This window comes from Cyprinus carpio, chromosome A16, assembly GCF_018340385.1.
Source record: "Cyprinus carpio isolate SPL01 chromosome A16, ASM1834038v1, whole genome shotgun sequence".
Taxonomy (NCBI): Eukaryota; Metazoa; Chordata; class Actinopteri; order Cypriniformes; family Cyprinidae; genus Cyprinus; species Cyprinus carpio.
This window is the reverse complement of record NC_056587.1, coordinates 19510085-19529736: the sequence shown is the minus strand read 5'-3', so window position 1 is coordinate 19529736 and position 19652 is coordinate 19510085. Positions and strand designations below refer to the sequence as shown.

Here is a 19652-nt window from a genome sequence, read left to right as displayed (position 1 = left end):
TATACGATGAATTTCCCTTATCCGGTATTCAAGAGCGACTGGAAAGGTCATGTGGAAGTCACTGGTTAAAAGATGTGGGAACCCTGTAAAATACACAAGTTTCCAAATGTCTACGTAAAATCTATTCACCCAAGTTTAAAAAACCCAACAGCTGGTAAACATCCATGTTAACTCAAAATGTATTTGCAGTATTCAGAGTCTTTGTTCAGGAGTCCCACTGGGAAAAGAACAGGCATGATGACAGAATCTTCCCAAAGCAGTAATTATCAACGACTCCAGCTAAACGGCTGATATTCAGCATAGCAGATTGATGCCATTAGCATAAATCTTACAGACAAGGCATTCAGGGAAGCACGTCGTGTCTTTTAACAAATGACAACACTACCATAAAAATAAAGCCAAAAACACGACCCGGTTGTCCTGTCCTGAGGCGCGGAGGATCTGAACGCCACCGTACACATATGCAAAGATAAAACCACACCAAAAGCCATAGAAGACAGAAAAGCCAGGACAGTGAGTGAGATCTCAAGAGAACTACTGCTCTTCGGGTTACATGTAGCAGATAACAAGAGTGGCCAGCGAGGAATTCACTTCCAGTAAGAAAACCTCAGCAGTACATCACAAGCCATCAGTACCCCTGCCCTGCAATATAATATGGTCAATGTACCCAATCATAGAAGCTCCTATTAGAAAACTGCATCCCACCTGCCGCTCTTTTTCCAAGCAGAAAAAAAGCTATTAGTCAAAGACAACACCCAGAAACCAGCTAAAGCAAAATGAATCATGCAAATTTCTAACATCATGAAGTCATTAAGCAGAAAACAACAAAACAAAAAACATCTGACCTGCATCTGTATTCTGAGTAGGGATGGGAATCACAGGGATTTAAAGAAACTCTTCTGACAAAATAAAAAAAAACTGTGTCCTAATTTGAGTAAATTATATGATAATATGATTGGATGAACTATTTTATTTTATAATTCTGGCACCTTAATTAATCTGTAGTAATTTAAAGTAAAAAATAAAGAATGGAGAACATCTGACACACGGAACAAATCATAAATGAATATAATAATAAATTATCTTATTTTATGGGGAGAAAAAGCACCACACAAGTGACATGGATAGCACAAATGGTGTGTTTTCGGACTTTACAATGTTTGGAAACAAAAATAATATACCTGAAAGTTCATTGCTGATGTTAATGCTGTGAGTAAATAAGATCACCATGACAACAAAAACTTTAAAGTGGCTCTATATTGTATATTTTATTATGCATAAAAGAGCATAGATTGAGAATGCATAAGTTCAAGAAACGATAACCAAATCAAGTGTCGTAAAAAATAATCAAATAATTTAAGAACCAGTTAACGATTCCCAACCCTAAATCTGAACATACTGCACTCTTATTAAAAACTACAGCACATCCAGTCATTAACTTTACCTATGAACATTACTCTGCTCCACAGAAAACACTCCCAGCGCTTATGCAAATGAGTGCTGTGACTGGAAGGAGAAACCCTTGAGAAATTCTGATCAATAATCTAGTGACGGATAAAAGCATGACAAAAAAGAAGGCAAAAACACCACAGAATAACAAGATCATATTTGCATTCAATAAATACAAAAGGGTCGTTAACGTGTAAGAATTGAGCGAACAGGCGGCTATGATGACCACAGTGTGAATTTCTCAGGTGTTGAGATGCATGGAAAAAGTTCAGACTACTTCTGCACTGGCACACTAAAGGAAAAAGAATCTATAACTTCACAAGTGAATCCCCATTGTGATCAGAAACCATTCAAGAGTTACTTAAAAGTAGCATTACACATTCTAAGCATTTTTTCCTCATTCTTCCAGCCCACTGTTTGTAAGCAGACCGTCTGTGGCAAAAAGTGCAGGAATAAAATAAACAGAGCAGCCATGTCTGAGTGCCCCAGCTAACTGCTCATTTCTAATTTGTCTGAAACAAGAAGCATGGCCTCTCATTTCTGAGAAAATCCTTTCAACATCATCTCTTGTTCTCCAGTTTTGAAGATTATTACTTATTGATTCTGGGCATAACTAAGCAAGTCCGTTACATACATTAAGCACACAATGCGCAGGGAATACAATGGTCATGGTCAACCTTGCAGCCCAGCCCAACAAAGGTGACGATTCTCCCCAGATCCCATGGTGGTGCTGTGGCAGCTCAGTTATTCTGACAGCAGGCACCCTGCTTGCCCGAATTCTGTGTGGGCTGCACAGTAATGGGAACCACTCTGGAACCACTGGGGGAGAAGTTGTCATCGCCACGCCCTGACATCTGCCTCTGGGACACGATACGGTAGATTTCTGTGTGAGAGAGAGTCAGAATTCAGAGCTCGGCATGATGCAGGGCTGTCTGATAAACTTGATCTTTCATGTACAGTGCAACAACTTTAGCTACGGTTCATTATGACACAGTGTAACTGTGTAACAGTGTGGCTGTAGAGAGGTATATCCCAGGCCAAACAAAAAAGAAAAAATGCATAAAAACAAATCACTATTACTTTTAAAGTTTGACCTCAAAACACGGTTTCATTCATTCACAGGAAAAGCAGAGGATATCTGTGGTGTGGAGTCTGACGCCATCTAGAGGTTATACTAGAGAACATATAAAAGCACACTGTAATCTAAAAAAACTGTCAATAAATGCTTTATGTATATAATAGATATATACTTTATAAAAAATAAATAAATAAATAAAAGAAAATTGAGCCTGATTTTTTTTAGGTCATTAATAATTTTCAGTTGAGCAGATCCTCGCAACCCCAAACTCTCATTACTGTAATGTGACAAAAATAATGCTATTATTTAAACTATAAATGATATTTATGAAGTAATTGTAATTATTATGTTTTATTTCTAAATTAAAAACCTTTCTGGGTTATCTTTGTATTACAGCAATGACTACTTTTTTTTTCACATTACTATTTTTTTTTTTCAAATATTTAAAGTAATATCTCATTTAAATAAATCTGTCTGAGTAAATTTGAGTAAATTATATGATAATTTTAACAATTTTTTTATTAGTAATTTCAAGGGGGAAAATATATTCCATTCTTTTACCCGTACAAGACTGTTCTGAAATTAGTAATAAATCATAAATATTTAACGACAACAAACAAGAACAACAATAACAAAAAACAAATGTTAGGTAAAATAAAATAAAAAATTTTTTAAAAAAAGTTAGCCTGAATGCACTGTAAGTTGCTTTGGATAAAAGCGTCTGCTAAATGCATAAATGTAAATTTCATTTTGTTTTTGGAAAGCTTCACAGAAGTGACAATTATACCACAAATGGTGCATTTCTACTTTTTAGGGGTGAGAAACAAACCACACATGCCTGAAAGTTTTTTTTCCTGATGTATATATTGTACATGTTCTGCATATTTTAATATGATTCAGTTGAGCAGAAATGAGTCAGAAACATCCAGTTAATAAAACATCCAGGTCACATTTCTCTCTAAAATTAAAAATTTACAACGTTTGAAAATGACCCTCATTGAAAATGAATCTAATTATGGCAATGCAACTGGATGTTTAACTTTTGAGTATTTTCATGCCCATGTTTTTTATATAATAATTTAATATACTAAATTATGCATAAATACTTTGCTATTGAAATACTACTTCTCTCATTACAGTAATAAGAATGCTCTTAATTTTACAAAACGACTGGTAGATGTTCTTCACAGTTTTCATGAGATTCACCTCCAAAAGCTTTGTGATACTGACGCTACTAGATGATTCGTTCAGGACTGACCTGTAAGAATGGTCTGAAAGGCAAGTTCAACATTAGAAGAGTCCAGCGCTGAGGTCTCCAGGAAAGAAAGTCCATGCTTCTCTGTAAATCACACACACACACACACAATTGAACGGAGTACTTGACATCTCGTAAACACAGACAAATAAAAAAAACATTTTTTATATATATATATATATATATATACCTGTTTTAGAGAAGCTATATATATATATATATATATATATATATATATATATATATATATATATATATATATATATATATATATATATATATATATCTAGCTTCTCAAATACAGGTTTTCAAAGTGACCTTTTTGGTTTTTACCAAGGGTGTTTAACAATTATTTAGTTAACTCTCAACTCTACAAGCTGTCTTCACAAAAGCAGCATTTTAGGTCTTATTTTTACAGTGAAATATTTAGTTAAATACAATTCATTACTATGTTCTGACTCCTTTATATAAATCTGGGTAAATTATATAACAAGTCTAGTGTTTTCAGATATCATTTTATAACGTTGATTTGCCATAACAATGTCACTCATGGAAACTCTTGAGTAATTAAACAAGCTAATAAAGTCCTCACAACACTAACCTGCCAATGCTTTGGCTTCATCCACAGGAACGGCCCTCAGATGGCGCAAGTCACTTTTGTTCCCTACTAACATGATGACAATATTGCTGTCAGCATGATCCTGCAGCTCTTTCAGCCAGCGCTCGGCGTTCTCATAGGTCAGATGTTTGGCAATGTCATACACCAGCAGGGCTCCTACAGCACCTCTGTAATACCTGTGACCAAACACACACACACACACACACACATACACATTTGAAAGATGCATTCATTATTTAGCAACTAAAAGACACACAAACACCACATTTCTTCCACAGTCTAAGGTGCCCAATAATACTGTGATTCCCAAGAAGTATTTAGCTGGTCACATGATCACAGATACAGTGTGTGAAATAAAACAGCTGTCTTCATCTTATCTGAGGGTAAATCATTAGGGGCCAAATGGTGTTGTTTTCTTATTATTCAAATGCTTCATACTTCACTCGAGTCTATGTCCTTCTGTTGTACTATACTTTAAAAAGGCAAGCATAAAAGATTAGAAATCTGGCACAATTATCCACCTTACATTTTTAACATAAGAGTGGGCACGGTGATTTTTAACTTGAATGTGCATTGTTTCCAGTGTCAGATGCTTCCAGTTATTTTAACTACTAAAACAATCTTTATTTATTATCATAATCATGAACGCAAATGGTTTTAACATTTACTGCACTTTGTTATTTTTCTAGTTACCTCACACATTTGAGCTTCCATGTTTATCAATTATTATTTATAAAATACATTTAAAACTTTTTACACACATCTAGTCAGGGACAGAGAGCAAGCATGTGCATCTAACAATTCTGTATTTTGAGCCAAGCAGAATCAAGAATGTCATATGTCTCAGAAGAAATAATAATAATTTAAAAAAAAACTTACTATTTTAACTCTAATTTGGCTTTGTTTAAAATATTGTGAGAGTACTGTATTGTAAGATCAATTATCGTCTATAAAGATTGTATTTTTTTATATGCCTAATACGTCTGTGTTTTCGTTTTGTTTTTCAATTAAAATTAAACTTACAATTATTCTGATTATACTTTTTTCCAAGCACATTTTACCAACACCAAACTACATCAATCTTAATAACTGTACCTGTAGAAGATTGTACCTTTTTGCACATAAAAAGTATTCATGACATTACGGTTGAACCACTGATGTCACATGGACTATTTTATCGATGTGCTTGTCCTTACTCCTTTTCTGGGCCTTGAATGTGTCAGTCTCATTGTTGTCTATGCAGGGTCAGAAAGCTCTCGGATTTCATTGAAAAATATCTTAATTTGTGTTCTGAAGATGAATGAAGGTCTTACGGGTTTGGAACAACATGAGGGAGAGTATATAATTAATGATGGAATTTTCAATTTTTGGAGAACTATCCCTTTAATAATTATGCACATCTGAATATTAGTTGTTGTTTTTTATAAATCACTTATAAATGACTATGTACAAAATTAATAGTAGTTATTAAAACTGATTGCTTGATTTGGAATTGGTAAAATATGCTCGGGGAAAAAAAATATGATCAGAATATTGACTTACCTAATAATTATGCACACACTGAAGTTCTTATATTATTTTTGATATTATATTGATTTTATTAACTTTATTAAATTGAATTATTTTTAAATTAGAATTGGACATTTTAAAAGAAGTTGATGTCTTGACAGATACTATGAAGACACTTACGCTGATGTGATGGCCCTATATCTCTCCTGTCCAGCCGTATCCCAGATCTGGGCCTTGACGGTCTTGCCCTCCACACGGATACTGCGTGTGGCAAACTCCACCCCGATGGTGCTCTTGCTCTCCAGGTTGAACTCATTGCGGGTGAAGCGAGAGAGCAGGTTACTCTTGCCCACACCCGAGTCACCGATCAGCACCACTGCGGATGAAGAGGACACGAGTGCGTGAGATCAACCGGCTCTCTTTATGGTGCTTTTAAACGCTATTGTGTTTGCTATTGTCCCTGGAGACACACATGACACTGTGAGTGCTCTTTCAAACAGATTCCATTTGTGCGCTTGCAGGAACCGGCTTCCCTCCGCCGCACAACAGCAATTAGATTTGAATATTTCACACACAAAGGGTGTGTTTCCACAAAGCTTTTAACAATGAATGAAAAGGGCACGACTGAAGAGCAACTCCCTTTTTCACCCACGAAATACTGGGAACGAGTGTGTCTCCTGCTGACAGAGGCAAAAATGGAATAGATATTACTGAATTTATATCTACAGTTACACTACCGTTTAAGTAGTTTAGGGTCAGTAAGATTTTTTTAAAGAAATTAATCATTTTATTCAGCAGGGATGCATGAAATTGTCAATGTTACAAAAGATTTCAATTTCAAATAAATGCTGTTCCTTTGAACTTTCTATTCACACACACAAAAATTAAGATTAACAAAAATATTAAAAAATATTAAGCAGCAAAACTTTTCAATATTGCTAATAATAAATGTTTCTTGAGCAGCAAATCAGGATATCAGAATGATTTCTAAAGGATCATGTCATATTAAAGACTGGAGTAATGGCTGCTGAAAATTCAGCTTTGCATCACAGGAATAAAAAAGATTTTAAAATAGTACATTCAAAAAGAAAAAGCTATTTCAAAATTGTAATATTTCATTACTGTCTTTACTGTATTTCTGATTAAATAAATGCAGTCTTGGTGAGCAGAAGAGACTTAAACTTACAATAATTTGTGAATTGCTTTTAATCTATTTTATTTTTATGTATTTATCTTTAATGAAATCAGTGCAGCATACTGTAAGAGATAAAAGGAACACTTCCATGTAAAAAAAAATGCTTCAAGGACCTCAAATCTCATATTTAGAATTTTTAATTTGAAAGTATGATTTCAAAGTTTTTGTTGAGGGAAGTATTATTAGTTAATGACATAAATTACAGTCTATTCATCATCACACAAAGATGTTGTGAGACTTCAGAAGAAGACTTGGAACATAACATGAAGGTGATTAAAAAAATTACAATTAAAATTTGTATTCAACCTGAACCTGAAATAAATTGGGTTAATGTTGCATGCCAAATCGTCAACTGAAAAGATGAAATCCATAACAGATGTCTCAGCTAATAATATCGGAGTTAGGCAGGCACACAGGAATGCACTTTGACAAAGACTACTGCTTGTGTTAAAGCTGGTGGACAGATATGTTTAAAGAGCAGATCGGTGATTGAACAGCACTGATTGATTCACGATCAAACAGCGAAAGGTGCACGGACACACATGGAGGTCAAGAGCAGAACTTTGACTAACGGAAGAGTCAAATTCATGGACATAACCACCGCGGACATCAAAGAGGTCAGATTAGTAAAAATAATATCATTAGCATTCACTTCAGCAGTCGATTACTGAGAGAAATTCTCAAACTTTTACATTTGATCGCCTTTAATCTTGATTAATTGGTTAGATCTCAAAAATAGAACAAATGAATGATCCGAATGATTTTCTCAGTCAAAAGAGATTTGATTCATTAGATAAAAGGAGAGTTTTTAAAACCTCCTGAATGCAAACCCATCCTGAGAAGGACCTGATTTATACAGGTCTTACCGGTTTAACTGTGCTTATTCTGCTGACACTATTAAGTTTGGATAGTGCACTTTTAAGTCTATGTTCAAAAATCGGGGGTGACGGTTAAGAGGTTAAAGGAAGCATCAAAATCAATTTTCACACGAAAGACAAAAGCTTTTCTTTTGCCGTCCAAATTGTTTCCATTTCATAAGTTGTATGTATGATCTAAATGAGAATTATAAAGCAAAACAAAACACATTAGGAGAAGCCAATCATGTTGTGTATTATAAAATCAACCAAAAAAACAAATGTATAATTTCTATGCCTTTTTATGCATTTGCCCTGTTGGAAAATCCATGAAACTTGCTTCTACATGCTCTAAGATGATTATTAGCTGTTTGACCTGCCACCATGTCCTAAAAACCACCTTGTCCAGCTAAAGCCAGTGTGACCAGGCGGTTATTTTTTTATTATTTATTTTTTTTTATTTTTTTTTTTGCTGGTCAAAGGTGGCCTAGCAGCGACTAACTAACTCGGACCTTCTTGAAAGAGTAGCAAATCACATCTTGGATATGCTAATCTGTGTTTTAGAATAGAAAAATAAGACATCCTATGACAAGGGAGACAAAGCATGACATGAAGCCGACATGCAGGAGCTCATCTGAAAGTCAGCTGCTCCTGAAGTGCAGAAACGAACGTGGTGCTCACCTTTAAAGAGATAGTCATACTCGTCCTCTCTACCCGTCATGGCTTTAATCTTCTTACCGGCTTAATAACAGGTCCGTGTTTTCAAATATAAAGATGTTATGCTCTTCTGGAGAACCACAAGGCGCTCTAATATTTACTACGAAGTCAAGGAAACTTTGTTGACGCATCAGTTGATGACTTGCGCTTCTTTACTACGTGCGCTTCATGCGTTAAAGACTCTCAAAATCACAAAAAATACAAATATACAATTTATTTCCTTCTGTCGACGGTTATGAATAAAGTAACCGTTAAGAGAAACAGGTTCCGAATAAGCTTCAAAATTACAGCTAATCAACTTTGATACGATGTTGCTGGTCTACGTCAACCAAGTTTCGCCCTGCTGTCTCTTCTTAAGACAAACACTTACGTCATTGTGCTGAGACGTAGCCCCGCCTTTCCGGTGATCTTATTGGCCAACTAACCTGTCTATCACACGAGTGTGCCTCTTTGACCCAATTAAATGTTTGATGGGGCTTCCGTACAGGTGTGTAACGTCACAGGTGTGTCTTTTATAGTTGTCAGGCAATATAAACAGAGTATAGTGATACTAAAGTACATCAGTACATTAGAAAAATAGCTTTTTAAAAAAAGAAAAAAAAAAAGCACGGGGCCACGGGTAGGCCTAAATTTCAGGTGAGCTCTTCCACATTCCACAGCGTGACTTCACTCACTGCTTTACAGAGGATGATGGGACCTGAAACTGCCACGTAGGAGGCAATGAGGAAGCAGGGCTGTGCACCAATCAGAATTACACATATTGGATTATTAGTCAGTCATCAGTGTTTGAATGAAATGCCACTTCAATAGAAATTTAATTTATATATTCATTCAAAAGCAAAAACTATATATATATATATATATATATATATATATATATATATATATATATATATATATATATATATATATATATATATATATATATATATATATATTTTGGCTGGAGTAATGACTGCTGAAAATTCAGCTATGCCATCATAAATTATACTTAATTTTATATTTAAAATAGAAAGCAGCTCTGAAGTTTTGAGTTGTAATAATATTTCACAATGTTACTATTTTTACTGTATTTTTCATTAAATAACTGCACCATTGGTGAACATAAGAGACTTCTTAAATAATTCCAATTAAGAATATATATATATATACACATATACATATATATATATATATATATATATATATATATATATATATACACACACACACATATATATATATATATATATATATATATATATATATATATATATATATTTTTTTTTTTTTTTTTTTACATTTATTTATTTATTTCACGGCTCTGTGGAATACTTGATTCTGATTGGTCAGTCGCGACATTCCGAGGTCTCTGTTATTCCTGGATAACAACCTGTAAAAGCCCTTCAGTCTGATGCAAGACCGGTTCTGATCACCCTGTCGTGGTTGCGAGAACGACCGGCTGGATGTACATTACATTATCCCTTATATATATATATATATATATATATATATATATATATATATATATGTATTGGTGTATTTCACAATTAATATAAATAATCATAATCCAAAATTTATGACTGCAAAGAGCCAGTTCCAATTCAAACTGGTCAAATCAATTAATATTTCAAGTCATATTTATTATTCTGTTTATTGAATAATGATGATTCAAATATATTCATTGTCCATTATCAAATTTTTGTGTAATCCGTTTTATTTCCCTTTTTTGTTTTTGTTGTTTGCAAACTGCACTTGAGACTCATTGTGCAAAAAAATAAATAAAATTAAATAAATTCAGATGTTTTTCATACATAGTTCTGCTTTAATTCTTTTTGGAAAATTACATGCTCTGTTTATTTCTTTTTATTGTGTTAACAGCAGCAACTGATAGGGTAGATCGTCATTTTCTTTTTTTGTGAAACAAAAGTTAAATGTGTCCAGAAGCCCATATTTACAACAAAAATTTATCTTGACTTATCTAGTGGATATTTTGGGAAAAAGAGTAGAGACCATTCATTTATGAAGTTACAAATCAACACTTTGCTTATAAATGTTTTATATATAGATTTTAATAGCACGCAATATTAAATTAGTGCTGATTAGTCTTAAATAATAAAAATACTTTTTGTTTATATACCATGTGTGTGTGTGTGTGTGTGTGTGTGTGTGTGTGTGTGTGTGTGTGTGTGTGTGTGTGTGTGTGTGTGTGTGTGTGTGTGTGTGTTCAATTAACTTCACTGGGCATGTTGAATAAATCAAATTAAAAACTAAACAGTCTGGATGAACAGCATAAAAAAATATGTTCTTTCCTCCATCTTACTCTAATTAAAGTGATAAGGTTATTTGTCCAGCATCTATTTATCTAAATAACTTGAGTAAGATGAAAAGCTTTCTCATTTGTAAGTCTCTGTTAAGTGAATAAATGTTAAAAGTTAAAAAAAAAAAACAAAGGAAAGAAAGAAAGAAAGAAAGGTTTGCCATGACATTTCATAAATAATACAAACACAAATCTCCTACTGAGAGGGAACATTTAACATTTAAATGAATTAAAATTGACATTAATTCTTGTCAGACCGGACAGAAATTAAAATGCCTTTTAATTGTTACATAATATTTAACAATACAAATATGGCTGTCAGTCAATGAAATGGATTTCCTTTTGTTTTTTATCATACTCGTTCTTTCTCAATAATAACTCTGTGTTCAAGCTGAATTCACAACTCCATAAGGACCCTCATAAAGTCCTTCTATTCGATATGTTCTTTCACAGGTTCTTACAGCAGGCCTTCTTTTCCTCCTGAGCATCTTCAGCTGGAGCTTTAGGCTGAGATAATGTCACAGCATTGATAGAGCCTCGGGTCACTTCTTTGCTGCTCACCTTTTTATGGATTTCTGAAAGAAAGAGATCAAACAATGACAGCATGATTGTGATAATGAAGCCAAGTGCTTACACTATTTCAAGCCTGACTGAAGAGGAGAAACCAAGAGGGTTACAAAAACATGTAAAGTACATGTAAATATTGTGAGATGTGTTCAGAATAAACAGTAGCTACCTGTAAGCACAGTGTTGAACGCTGCCTCGACGTTTAATGACTCCAAAGCAGAGGTTTCCATGAACAGAAGATCATTCTTTTCTATAAAAAAAATCAGTATTGTGCTGAATGATATATAATATATACTCTCTAAGAGAAGTCCGTAAAAATACAACCAAGTGTACTATTGTGTACTGTGAATTATGATTTGCACTGTGTAGTGTTTCAGGGTTTAATGAAATGTCTGTAAATTTAACAGAAAATGAACTGGTGATTTTATGCAAGGACATTATCCAGTTTCTACAGATTTTTTTCTTACAGTGGGGGTTTCACTGAATTAAAAAAATAGACTGGTTAGACTGGATAATAAACTAGAAATGTAAACTGTACATTTATTTACATTTCCCTTAACTCTAAAACACAATGCAATTCAGTGTAACATTTAAAATACAGGTAAAACACCTTCAAAGTTCCTTCATATTATTCAGTACATTGCGCATGATTTACAGTACATTTTTACTGATTTTCTTTAAAGTGCAGATTTTTTTATTACTGGCTCTTATATGGGTTTATAGTGGCTTCTTTTACTGTCAAGAATGCATAGAATATAAAAAAAACACTGGAATGTCAAACATAAATTTACTATCAAAAATGGTGGTAATCAAATCAAGTTATAAAACTAACAATTTAGTTAATCTTTTAAAATGTAGTCAAACAAAAATGTAATAATTCCTTTTATTTTTAATAAATAATTATTTTTTTTTTAATTAAAACATGGATTAAGCATTTTAATATTCCTTAATTTTTTTAAATAAATGTTATAATCATTATTATTATTATTACTTTAAGAAATACATTCTACTGTGCAACAGTAATATACATAATGTAATCATTTCTCCAAGTTAGAAAAACTTTATTTTATTTATTTTGAGTTTCTGTGTGTTTTAATAAATTGTATTATTATAAATATATCTGTTGTAATTTCTAGGTGGAACTTTTATTTTGAAGGGTGGTCATGATGACCTTTGAGTTTGTGTGTGAATTTTGTGTAAACTGGTATAATATAATAAGCTGTCTTTAGTAATGACCTGCATAGTCCTTGGCGTCCTCTGTTGGAACAGTTCGTACTGCTGCCAGGTCCGTTTTGTTGCCCACAAGCATCACTACGATATGAGGATCTGCGTGATCGTAGAGCTCCTTCAGCCAGCGCTCAATACTTTCATATGTCAAGTGCTTTGAAATGTCATAGACTAGTAGAGCTCCAACCGCTCCTCGATAATATCTGAAATACAGGAAAACAGATCACATCAGATCAGATGACTGGAGTCACTTCCTTTTTTGAGTGTGCAGAACACTGTCATAAAACATTGTGTCATAAACAAGATCACATAATGGAGATGGTTTAGAACAACAGGTGAGAAATGAGTTGTATAGCAATGTAAGTAAGAAATAAAAATAATTAACTACAGTAAAATAAATCAAAGTTTTTTTTAATGAATTTATTTTTTATTTGAGATCACACTATGGTAACCATTCCTTTTTATGAAAAAGTGTTTTATGTTCCACAGAAGAAAAAACAACAACAACAACATGATACTGAGTATAATTGACATAATTATTATTTTGGTTGAACTATGGGCATTACTTGTTTAGCACCACCATATATTATACCATGTTAAACTCACGCAGAAGTAATGGCCCGGTACCGCTCCAGTCCAGCAGTGTCCCAGATCTGGGCTTTGATGGTGAGATCGTTTAGTTGCACAGTTCTTGTGCTGAACTCCACTCCGATGGTCGTCCGGCTGTCAAGACTAAACTCATTCTTGGTGAACCGTGACAGCAAGTTGCTCTTGCCAACACCAGATTCTCCAATAAGAACCACTGCAACAAAACATGGAGGTGCGTATGAGTCTGGAAAAACTACCTCTGCTTGGTGTATTAAGCAACATTCAGTTGTGTAATATCTACAATAATTTGTGAATTAAAAGGCCAGCCCCTAACAAACTCATGATGTAACTTGTCTTCTTGGACTTTTGTGGCAAGTAACTCTCCAATAACAAATGCCACATTAAGAGGCTAAATGTACTATACAGTCACAAATCTGCATCCTTATTATGAAATTGTCCAGACTTGTTGTTCATTAAAACTTGAGACAGAAGCAGATCTAATCCTCATAGGATTGTCCCAGTACAGCACTCCTTATGAAAACTCATTGCAGGTGCAAACAAGAATGACTCAAACATGTCAAAAGTAAAATCAACTCTCCACCCATGTAGGATTATTATGACATTTCTGGGATTGTAGTTCATTTATCATATTATGTCAGGAGAGATTATGCACATAAAAAAGGAAGAATACCATTAGAAAACAAGAATCATACAAGGTTTAAGCTTATTATAGAAGCCTAAGAAGTATTAAAGGAATATCTCACCCCAAAATGAACATTTGATGAAAATATATCACCTTCAGGCCATCTAAGACGTACATGAGATTTGGAGAAATTTAGCATCACATCACTTGCTCACCGATGGATCCTCTGCAGTGAATGGGTGCCGTCAGAATGAGAGTTCAAACAGATGATAAAAACATCACAATAATCCACAAGTAATCCACACCACTCCATCACTTGTCATCTTGTGACGTGAAAAGCGGCGTGTAATGCAGCAATTGTAGCAATTTTTTTAAATAAATACAGGGAATAAAAAGTAGATATAAAAGAAAGAGAATAGATAGAGCTAGTGCTAGAGGGTCAATATTATTATTATTTTTTATAGTAATAAACTTTTTCACTGGAAGAAGCAATATTATTGGTTATGGACTAATATTTTAGCCAGAAGCAACAGTTTGAAGTTAAAAAATGATGAGCTTATTACAAACATGCAGCTTTTCACTTCCCAAGACATTAATCTTTTGGATTGCTTGTGTATTATTGTGATATTTTTATCAGCTGTTTGGACTCTCATTCTGACGGCACCCATTCACTGCAGAGGATCCACTGGTGAGCAAGTGATGCAATGCTAGATTTCTCCAAATCTGTCCATAAAGAAACAAACTCATATTCATATTGGATGACCTGAACATTTTCATTTTCAAATTGTCATTTTTTTCCCCCTTTTATTTTTCCATTATTCCTTTAATTAACTCACAAATGCACAAATATATGTTTTTAATTACAGTGTTTGATATTTTAATATAACTTCAGATTAAACCACCAGCACAGGTGATAAACATGGCCCTTTAAATGATCACGATCTTGCATGTTTTAAATTGTTTACTTTAAAACTTACTGTTCTTTTTGCTTCAATCTAACCGTAATGAAACCAACAAAAAATGCATGGCACTTAAAGTAGTCACTGTGATTTGATGTTATTTAAAGAATGCACTTGTGGATCATCGTTTCACAATGGGCTTTAACAGGGACAACTATTTCCCCTCCCATACTGAATAACTTAACCGAGTAATCTTGTGTAAATAAAACCTTGTTGTCGTGGAAATCAGATTTCAGCCAACACATAGGACTCCATTTCTTTTTTGGTAAACTCAGTGCTTTACAAAAGAAGGAATTTAATTGCACAAGGTATGACACCTTGTTTTTCTTATCACAATTGCTTTATATATTCCTCTATAACTGATTTATTTTTTAATGACTTGAGAAAATACCAACATTATTCTACAACTGCAAAACAATGAAATGAATGCTTGCAGATCATAAAACTAACTAAACACCACTGAAAAGAGTCTAAGCTCCATCAAAGATGGAAGTGTCAAATCTTACCTTTGAAAACAAAGTTGTAGGCCTCATCAGACCCCATATTGTCTCTCCTGTAAGCAGATCTTCCTTCACTAATCTATATTAGTGCTGCATGAGTCAAAATCCCAGCCAATTCCAAGGAAACCCAAGAATGTAAGTTCCCCCTCTCTATGCTACAGTGGCTAACCTGAAATAGCAGAAAAACAGTAAGGAATATAAATGAAACTCCACCTTTAATGGTGGACAGTTCAGTTGTTTGAACAAGGAACTAGCCCTGTTATTTAGCCTGGCAGTTCCGCTATCAATTGTGCCTTACCTGGGGGAAGTGGGCGTGACTTTAGGTGTGCTCAAGTCAGGTCAAACAGGTAGGGTGAGTGCAGGTGCAGTCATATGAAACTGGGTGCAATAGTGCACCTGTTCAGCCAATGAAACGACGACATACACACCATATGCAACCAATCGCTCTTTTGAAGCAGTTTCTCCCAAGATCCGTCAGGCATTTGCCATGGATTACATGGTTAATTACTGCTTGAACACAAATATTATAGGGAGTTTCTGCAGGTTTTATGAAGATTTTATGTTTTTTAAGACCAAGAAGACGGAATAAACTGAATAATTTGAATGAAACAAACATCAGTATGGTCTAAAATTGTAAATGTCTTGAAGACACAACTTCCGATCGATCTTCATTACTTTTTAATTAATTATTCAAGCTTATGCTTCTAACCACTAGAATATGGAAATAACTTTTACTGTACCTTCTGATCACGCTACAAAAAAGTGACATTCTTCCATCAGAATTTGTCTTATTTTCTACTACAAAAGATTCTTAAATCCAGATAGATTTGCTTTAGAAGCAAAATGATGATATAAGAAATCTTGTTTTATTAGAAACTGAATAAAGTGAGATTAAAACGAAAAAATATCTGGCTCTGAAATGTTTTAACTACCCTACTGACACATATTTGTTCTTGTTTTAAGTATAACCTCAATTAATTTTCTTTAGTTTCGCAGAAAACAAGACTTCATATCTTTTTGCATCTCAAGTAAATGTACCTCGATTTAAGGATGCTTAGGTATTTGTACTGGAAAACAAGGCAAAAACACAAAAGGAAGATGTTTTTTTTTTTTAGTGTATGATTTATTTAATTGAGTGTTTTTGTGTTTAAGATTTTGTGCTCTGGTTTAAGACCTTTTACAGCTTTGATTTTTAAAAGTGTGACTTTAAGACTTTTTTTTTAAGAAATGCAGGAACCCCAAACTAAGACAGAGATATTTCAACTTCACATACATTATGACACACACAATTTTTAGCTGAATGAAATGCGAAAAATAAAATATTCCTTATTTTGTATATTTTTGGTTCAACAAATATTATTCCAATGTAATTAATAAAAAGCATCACTTTCTTGTTTTAAAGGTAAAATAACAACATGTAACAAAAAAAATGATTCCAAATTTATTTCATATTGTTGACACTGACTGCAAAAATACTGAGACATAAACAAAGAAAAGATAATAAAATGGGAAAATGCAGTTCAAATGTAATCACTAATGTTTATGTAAAGCATCATTTTGGGTTTAATAGCCACAAAATTTGATATAGCAATCATATAGAGTATGCAAATAAATAAAGCCATAGATAATATATTATAAAGGCCAAGATCTTCAGAAGTTTCTGTTTCAATGTACACAAATACACAGAAGTACATCCTACGACGCTGCCACTTGTGTTAGTGGTTCCTCAAGGTACTGCACTAAAGCTTCAGCCTGCGAACATAACAAACAGTTACTTTGATTGCTCATGAAAATACATGCCATGTGATAATATATATATACACCAAATCTCACCTTGGCTTTAAGCATCCCAAAGCCTACTGTCTCCTTGGCATACATGCAAAGCAACAAGTTTGCAACCCGTGTAATGGCCACCCTGCCCTCCTGTAATGACAGAGAAAATGCAGCACATTGTAAAGAAAACTATTGTAGAACAATACAGTAGTTCATCATGTTAGTATTATTTCTGGCATGGTGTGATTTCAAAAAAGCACATATGTTTGGTACATCCAGACAGGGCCTGCTCTATAGCATCTGCTGTGCTGAATTTGTGCATATCTTGTATAGTGCATATGTTATTGCATATGTCAAAGATCAGCATTCACAATCATGTATATATGACTGTCATTCCTACCATACAATCCATCAGAATGAATTTCAGTTTGTCCTCATTAAAGGCCTGGTGTCCGTTTTTGTCATAAGCTGCCCAGATGTTGCTGGCAATGGCTGCAGTGACTCTTGCATCAGTGTCTCCATATCCAGAATACGCCAACAGAGAGCCTTCATTATTCAATAACCTAAAACACAACAAAAGCACTTCATATATTTGCCTCTGACCTGTAAAGTGGCCCAAAAACTAAAACCAATATCAAATGGCATCTGCAAACAACATTTCTCAGAACCAATTTCATCATTTTTCTCCCAATAAACACTAATTCATTAAAAGTAAACAGGTGTTTTGGTGGTTTTTGGTAGATGTTTGTCGGTTCTTCTTGAGCTCACGCAAGTAAATATTAAACAAACTTATTTTTGAGTCATGATTTGCTTGAAAGGTGTGTGTGTGTGTGCGCTATATTTCTTTAAAATAATGACTGATTTGTTATGTAATCTAATGCAAAGATATTTCGTGATTTTTAAGTATGGCTCAAGTATGAATATGACATCGTTAATGATTTAACATCTTAATCATACTGATTTAACATACAAGACGACATTACTCAACAAAATCCAAACGCAATAAAATAACTCAATTTTAATTTAAGAGAACATGTTAATGTACAATGTTGTTTACAAATTTATCTGCTAGCTAAAGCTACTGATACGAACAAAGAGTGAATTTCGTATACTCACAGCGTGCTTTGTACGCCACTGGTGTTTGCTTGACTGAGTACTTGTGTTAATGCTTTAGGACGCAACATAATTTAAAGGAAAACGGCAATAATATTAGTACAAGTTTAAATTTTTAGCAAAAATTACAGCAAGAACTTCCAGCAGCCCAACAAGAACATCAGCTGACTTCTAACTTCCGCTCTGGTGGTTCATGGGAAATGTAGTGTCATGGCAGTGCTTGCGAACTACAAAAACGTGGCCTGCATCACAACTGAACGTAACATGGATGATTTATATATTTGTTTTCCGGGTCATTAATAAAACAATAGAAACGACAAAGCCAGAGTTATTTTTGTTGGCTAAGAAATTAAAAGGTAGTCATTTTAATTCTGATGCGCAAACAAAAAAAATTCCCCACACCTTTTAATATGGAGATTTATAAATGCGTTAGAAAATCACAAATAATGGCTCGAGCGGTATCGTGTCGAAAGCGTCTTCTTAGCACGCTTTAACTGTTAATTTTTGTTTTAACCAAGTTCAAATGTCTATAACTGTATGTAAAAACAAAATAATAATTTTGAGACTTCCCATTTTTGTTTTGACTTTCTTTTGGGAGATGAGTGCAACAACCTCTCAAGATAAGAAAGCCCTTTGTTAGGCTGTTATCACTGAGAGATATCTTAACTTAAATCTTCAACTGGTTCACCCTCATAAGTCACAACCTGTTTACAATATACTGTACATATGCATTCTTAAATATTAATATCCTTTATTGGCTTCAATGGTTCCATGGAAAAAACCTAACATTCATAGAACCTTTCCAATGCATTAAAGGTTACTTTATAAAAAAAATAAAAAATAAATAAAAAGGTTCTTTAATTTATTGAAATGTTCTTCACATTTAAAAAGTCTCTTTTAAGAATTGCTCACTGAAAGGTTCTTTGAGGAACCCAAAATGGTTCTTCTACATCTGGCTTCACTCTTTGGAACCTTGATTTTCAAATGATGTCCAATTAAGTTTTTTTTTTTTTTTTTAAGAATCTTAAAGAAAATTTTTTTTTTATAGTAATTGCACCCACAAAAAGCACATTTTTACAGCAGAGCATAATAAACTCACACTTCACTACAGGATTCACCATGTTTCCAATCCTGGAAATCACAATTAAAAAAATTCTGGTTTTCATTTTTCATATTGTGTGCTTAAGTACATTAACAAGAAATTATATTTACAAAAGTTAAGGTATCTGGCTAAAGCAATCATAATGTCTAAAGCTTTGTGATTGTGGAATTAAATGGTTATGTAATGTGCCAACAAGAACAAATGA

The 19652-nt window shown here is 33.6% G+C and overlaps 3 protein-coding genes across 3 annotated transcripts; all 3 read right to left on the bottom strand.

Moving 5' to 3' along the window:
- Positions 1–1242: 1242 nt before the first annotated feature.
- Positions 1243–9058, bottom strand: LOC109105071 (ras-related protein Rab-11A-like). Its single transcript, XM_019118424.2, has 5 exons — positions 8641–9058; positions 6091–6286; positions 4384–4577; positions 3786–3866; positions 1243–2332 (listed from the first exon to the last, which is right to left on the bottom strand). Exons 1-5 carry the CDS (start codon positions 8678–8680, stop codon positions 2190–2192), a joined length of 654 nt encoding a protein of 217 aa, XP_018973969.1. The 5' UTR covers positions 8681–9058; the 3' UTR covers positions 1243–2189.
- Positions 9059–11226: 2168 nt separating this feature from the next.
- On the bottom strand, positions 11227–15755 carry LOC109105456 (ras-related protein Rab-25-like). The gene is made up of 5 exons (XM_019118759.2): positions 15466–15755; positions 13376–13571; positions 12779–12972; positions 11712–11792; positions 11227–11550 (listed from the first exon to the last, which is right to left on the bottom strand). The coding sequence occupies exons 1-5, from the start codon at positions 15500–15502 to the stop codon at positions 11423–11425; spliced, it is 636 nt and encodes a 211-aa protein (XP_018974304.2). The 5' UTR covers positions 15503–15755; the 3' UTR covers positions 11227–11422.
- A 1132-nt stretch (positions 15756–16887) lies between these two features.
- Positions 16888–18545, bottom strand: LOC109105073 (ragulator complex protein LAMTOR2). Its single transcript, XM_019118426.2, has 4 exons — positions 18349–18545; positions 17633–17795; positions 17293–17382; positions 16888–17211 (listed from the first exon to the last, which is right to left on the bottom strand). The coding sequence occupies exons 1-4, from the start codon at positions 18414–18416 to the stop codon at positions 17155–17157; spliced, it is 378 nt and encodes a 125-aa protein (XP_018973971.1). The 5' UTR covers positions 18417–18545; the 3' UTR covers positions 16888–17154.
- Between the last annotated feature and the right edge of the window lie 1107 nt (positions 18546–19652).

Excerpts from the sequence above, each read along its gene's own strand:
- LOC109105071 (XM_019118424.2), bottom strand. The coding sequence starts at position 8,680 with ATGACGGGTAGAGAGGACGAGTATGACTATCTCTTTAAAG. Across the intron at positions 6,287-8,640 it reads GTATGACTATCTCTTTAAAG|TGGTGCTGATCGGTGACTCG; the intron begins GTGAGCACCACG and ends CTTCATCCGCAG. Across the intron at positions 2,333-3,785 it reads CTTTCAGACCATTCTTACAG|AAATCTACCGTATCGTGTCC; the intron begins GTCAGTCCTGAA and ends TCTCTCACACAG.
- LOC109105456 (XM_019118759.2), bottom strand. The coding sequence starts at position 15,502 with ATGGGGTCTGATGAGGCCTACAACTTTGTTTTCAAAG. Across the intron at positions 13,572-15,465 it reads CTACAACTTTGTTTTCAAAG|TGGTTCTTATTGGAGAATCT; the intron begins GTAAGATTTGAC and ends GTTTTGTTGCAG. Across the intron at positions 12,973-13,375 it reads TACCGGGCCATTACTTCTGC|ATATTATCGAGGAGCGGTTG; the intron begins GTGAGTTTAACA and ends CCTGTATTTCAG.
- LOC109105073 (XM_019118426.2), bottom strand. The coding sequence starts at position 18,416 with ATGTTGCGTCCTAAAGCATTAACACAAGTACTCAGTCAAGCAAACACC. Across the intron at positions 17,383-17,632 it reads TCATTCTGATGGATTGTATG|GAGGGCAGGGTGGCCATTAC; the intron begins GTAGGAATGACA and ends CTGTCATTACAG. Across the intron at positions 17,212-17,292 it reads TTGGGATGCTTAAAGCCAAG|GCTGAAGCTTTAGTGCAGTA; the intron begins GTGAGATTTGGT and ends TTATGTTCGCAG.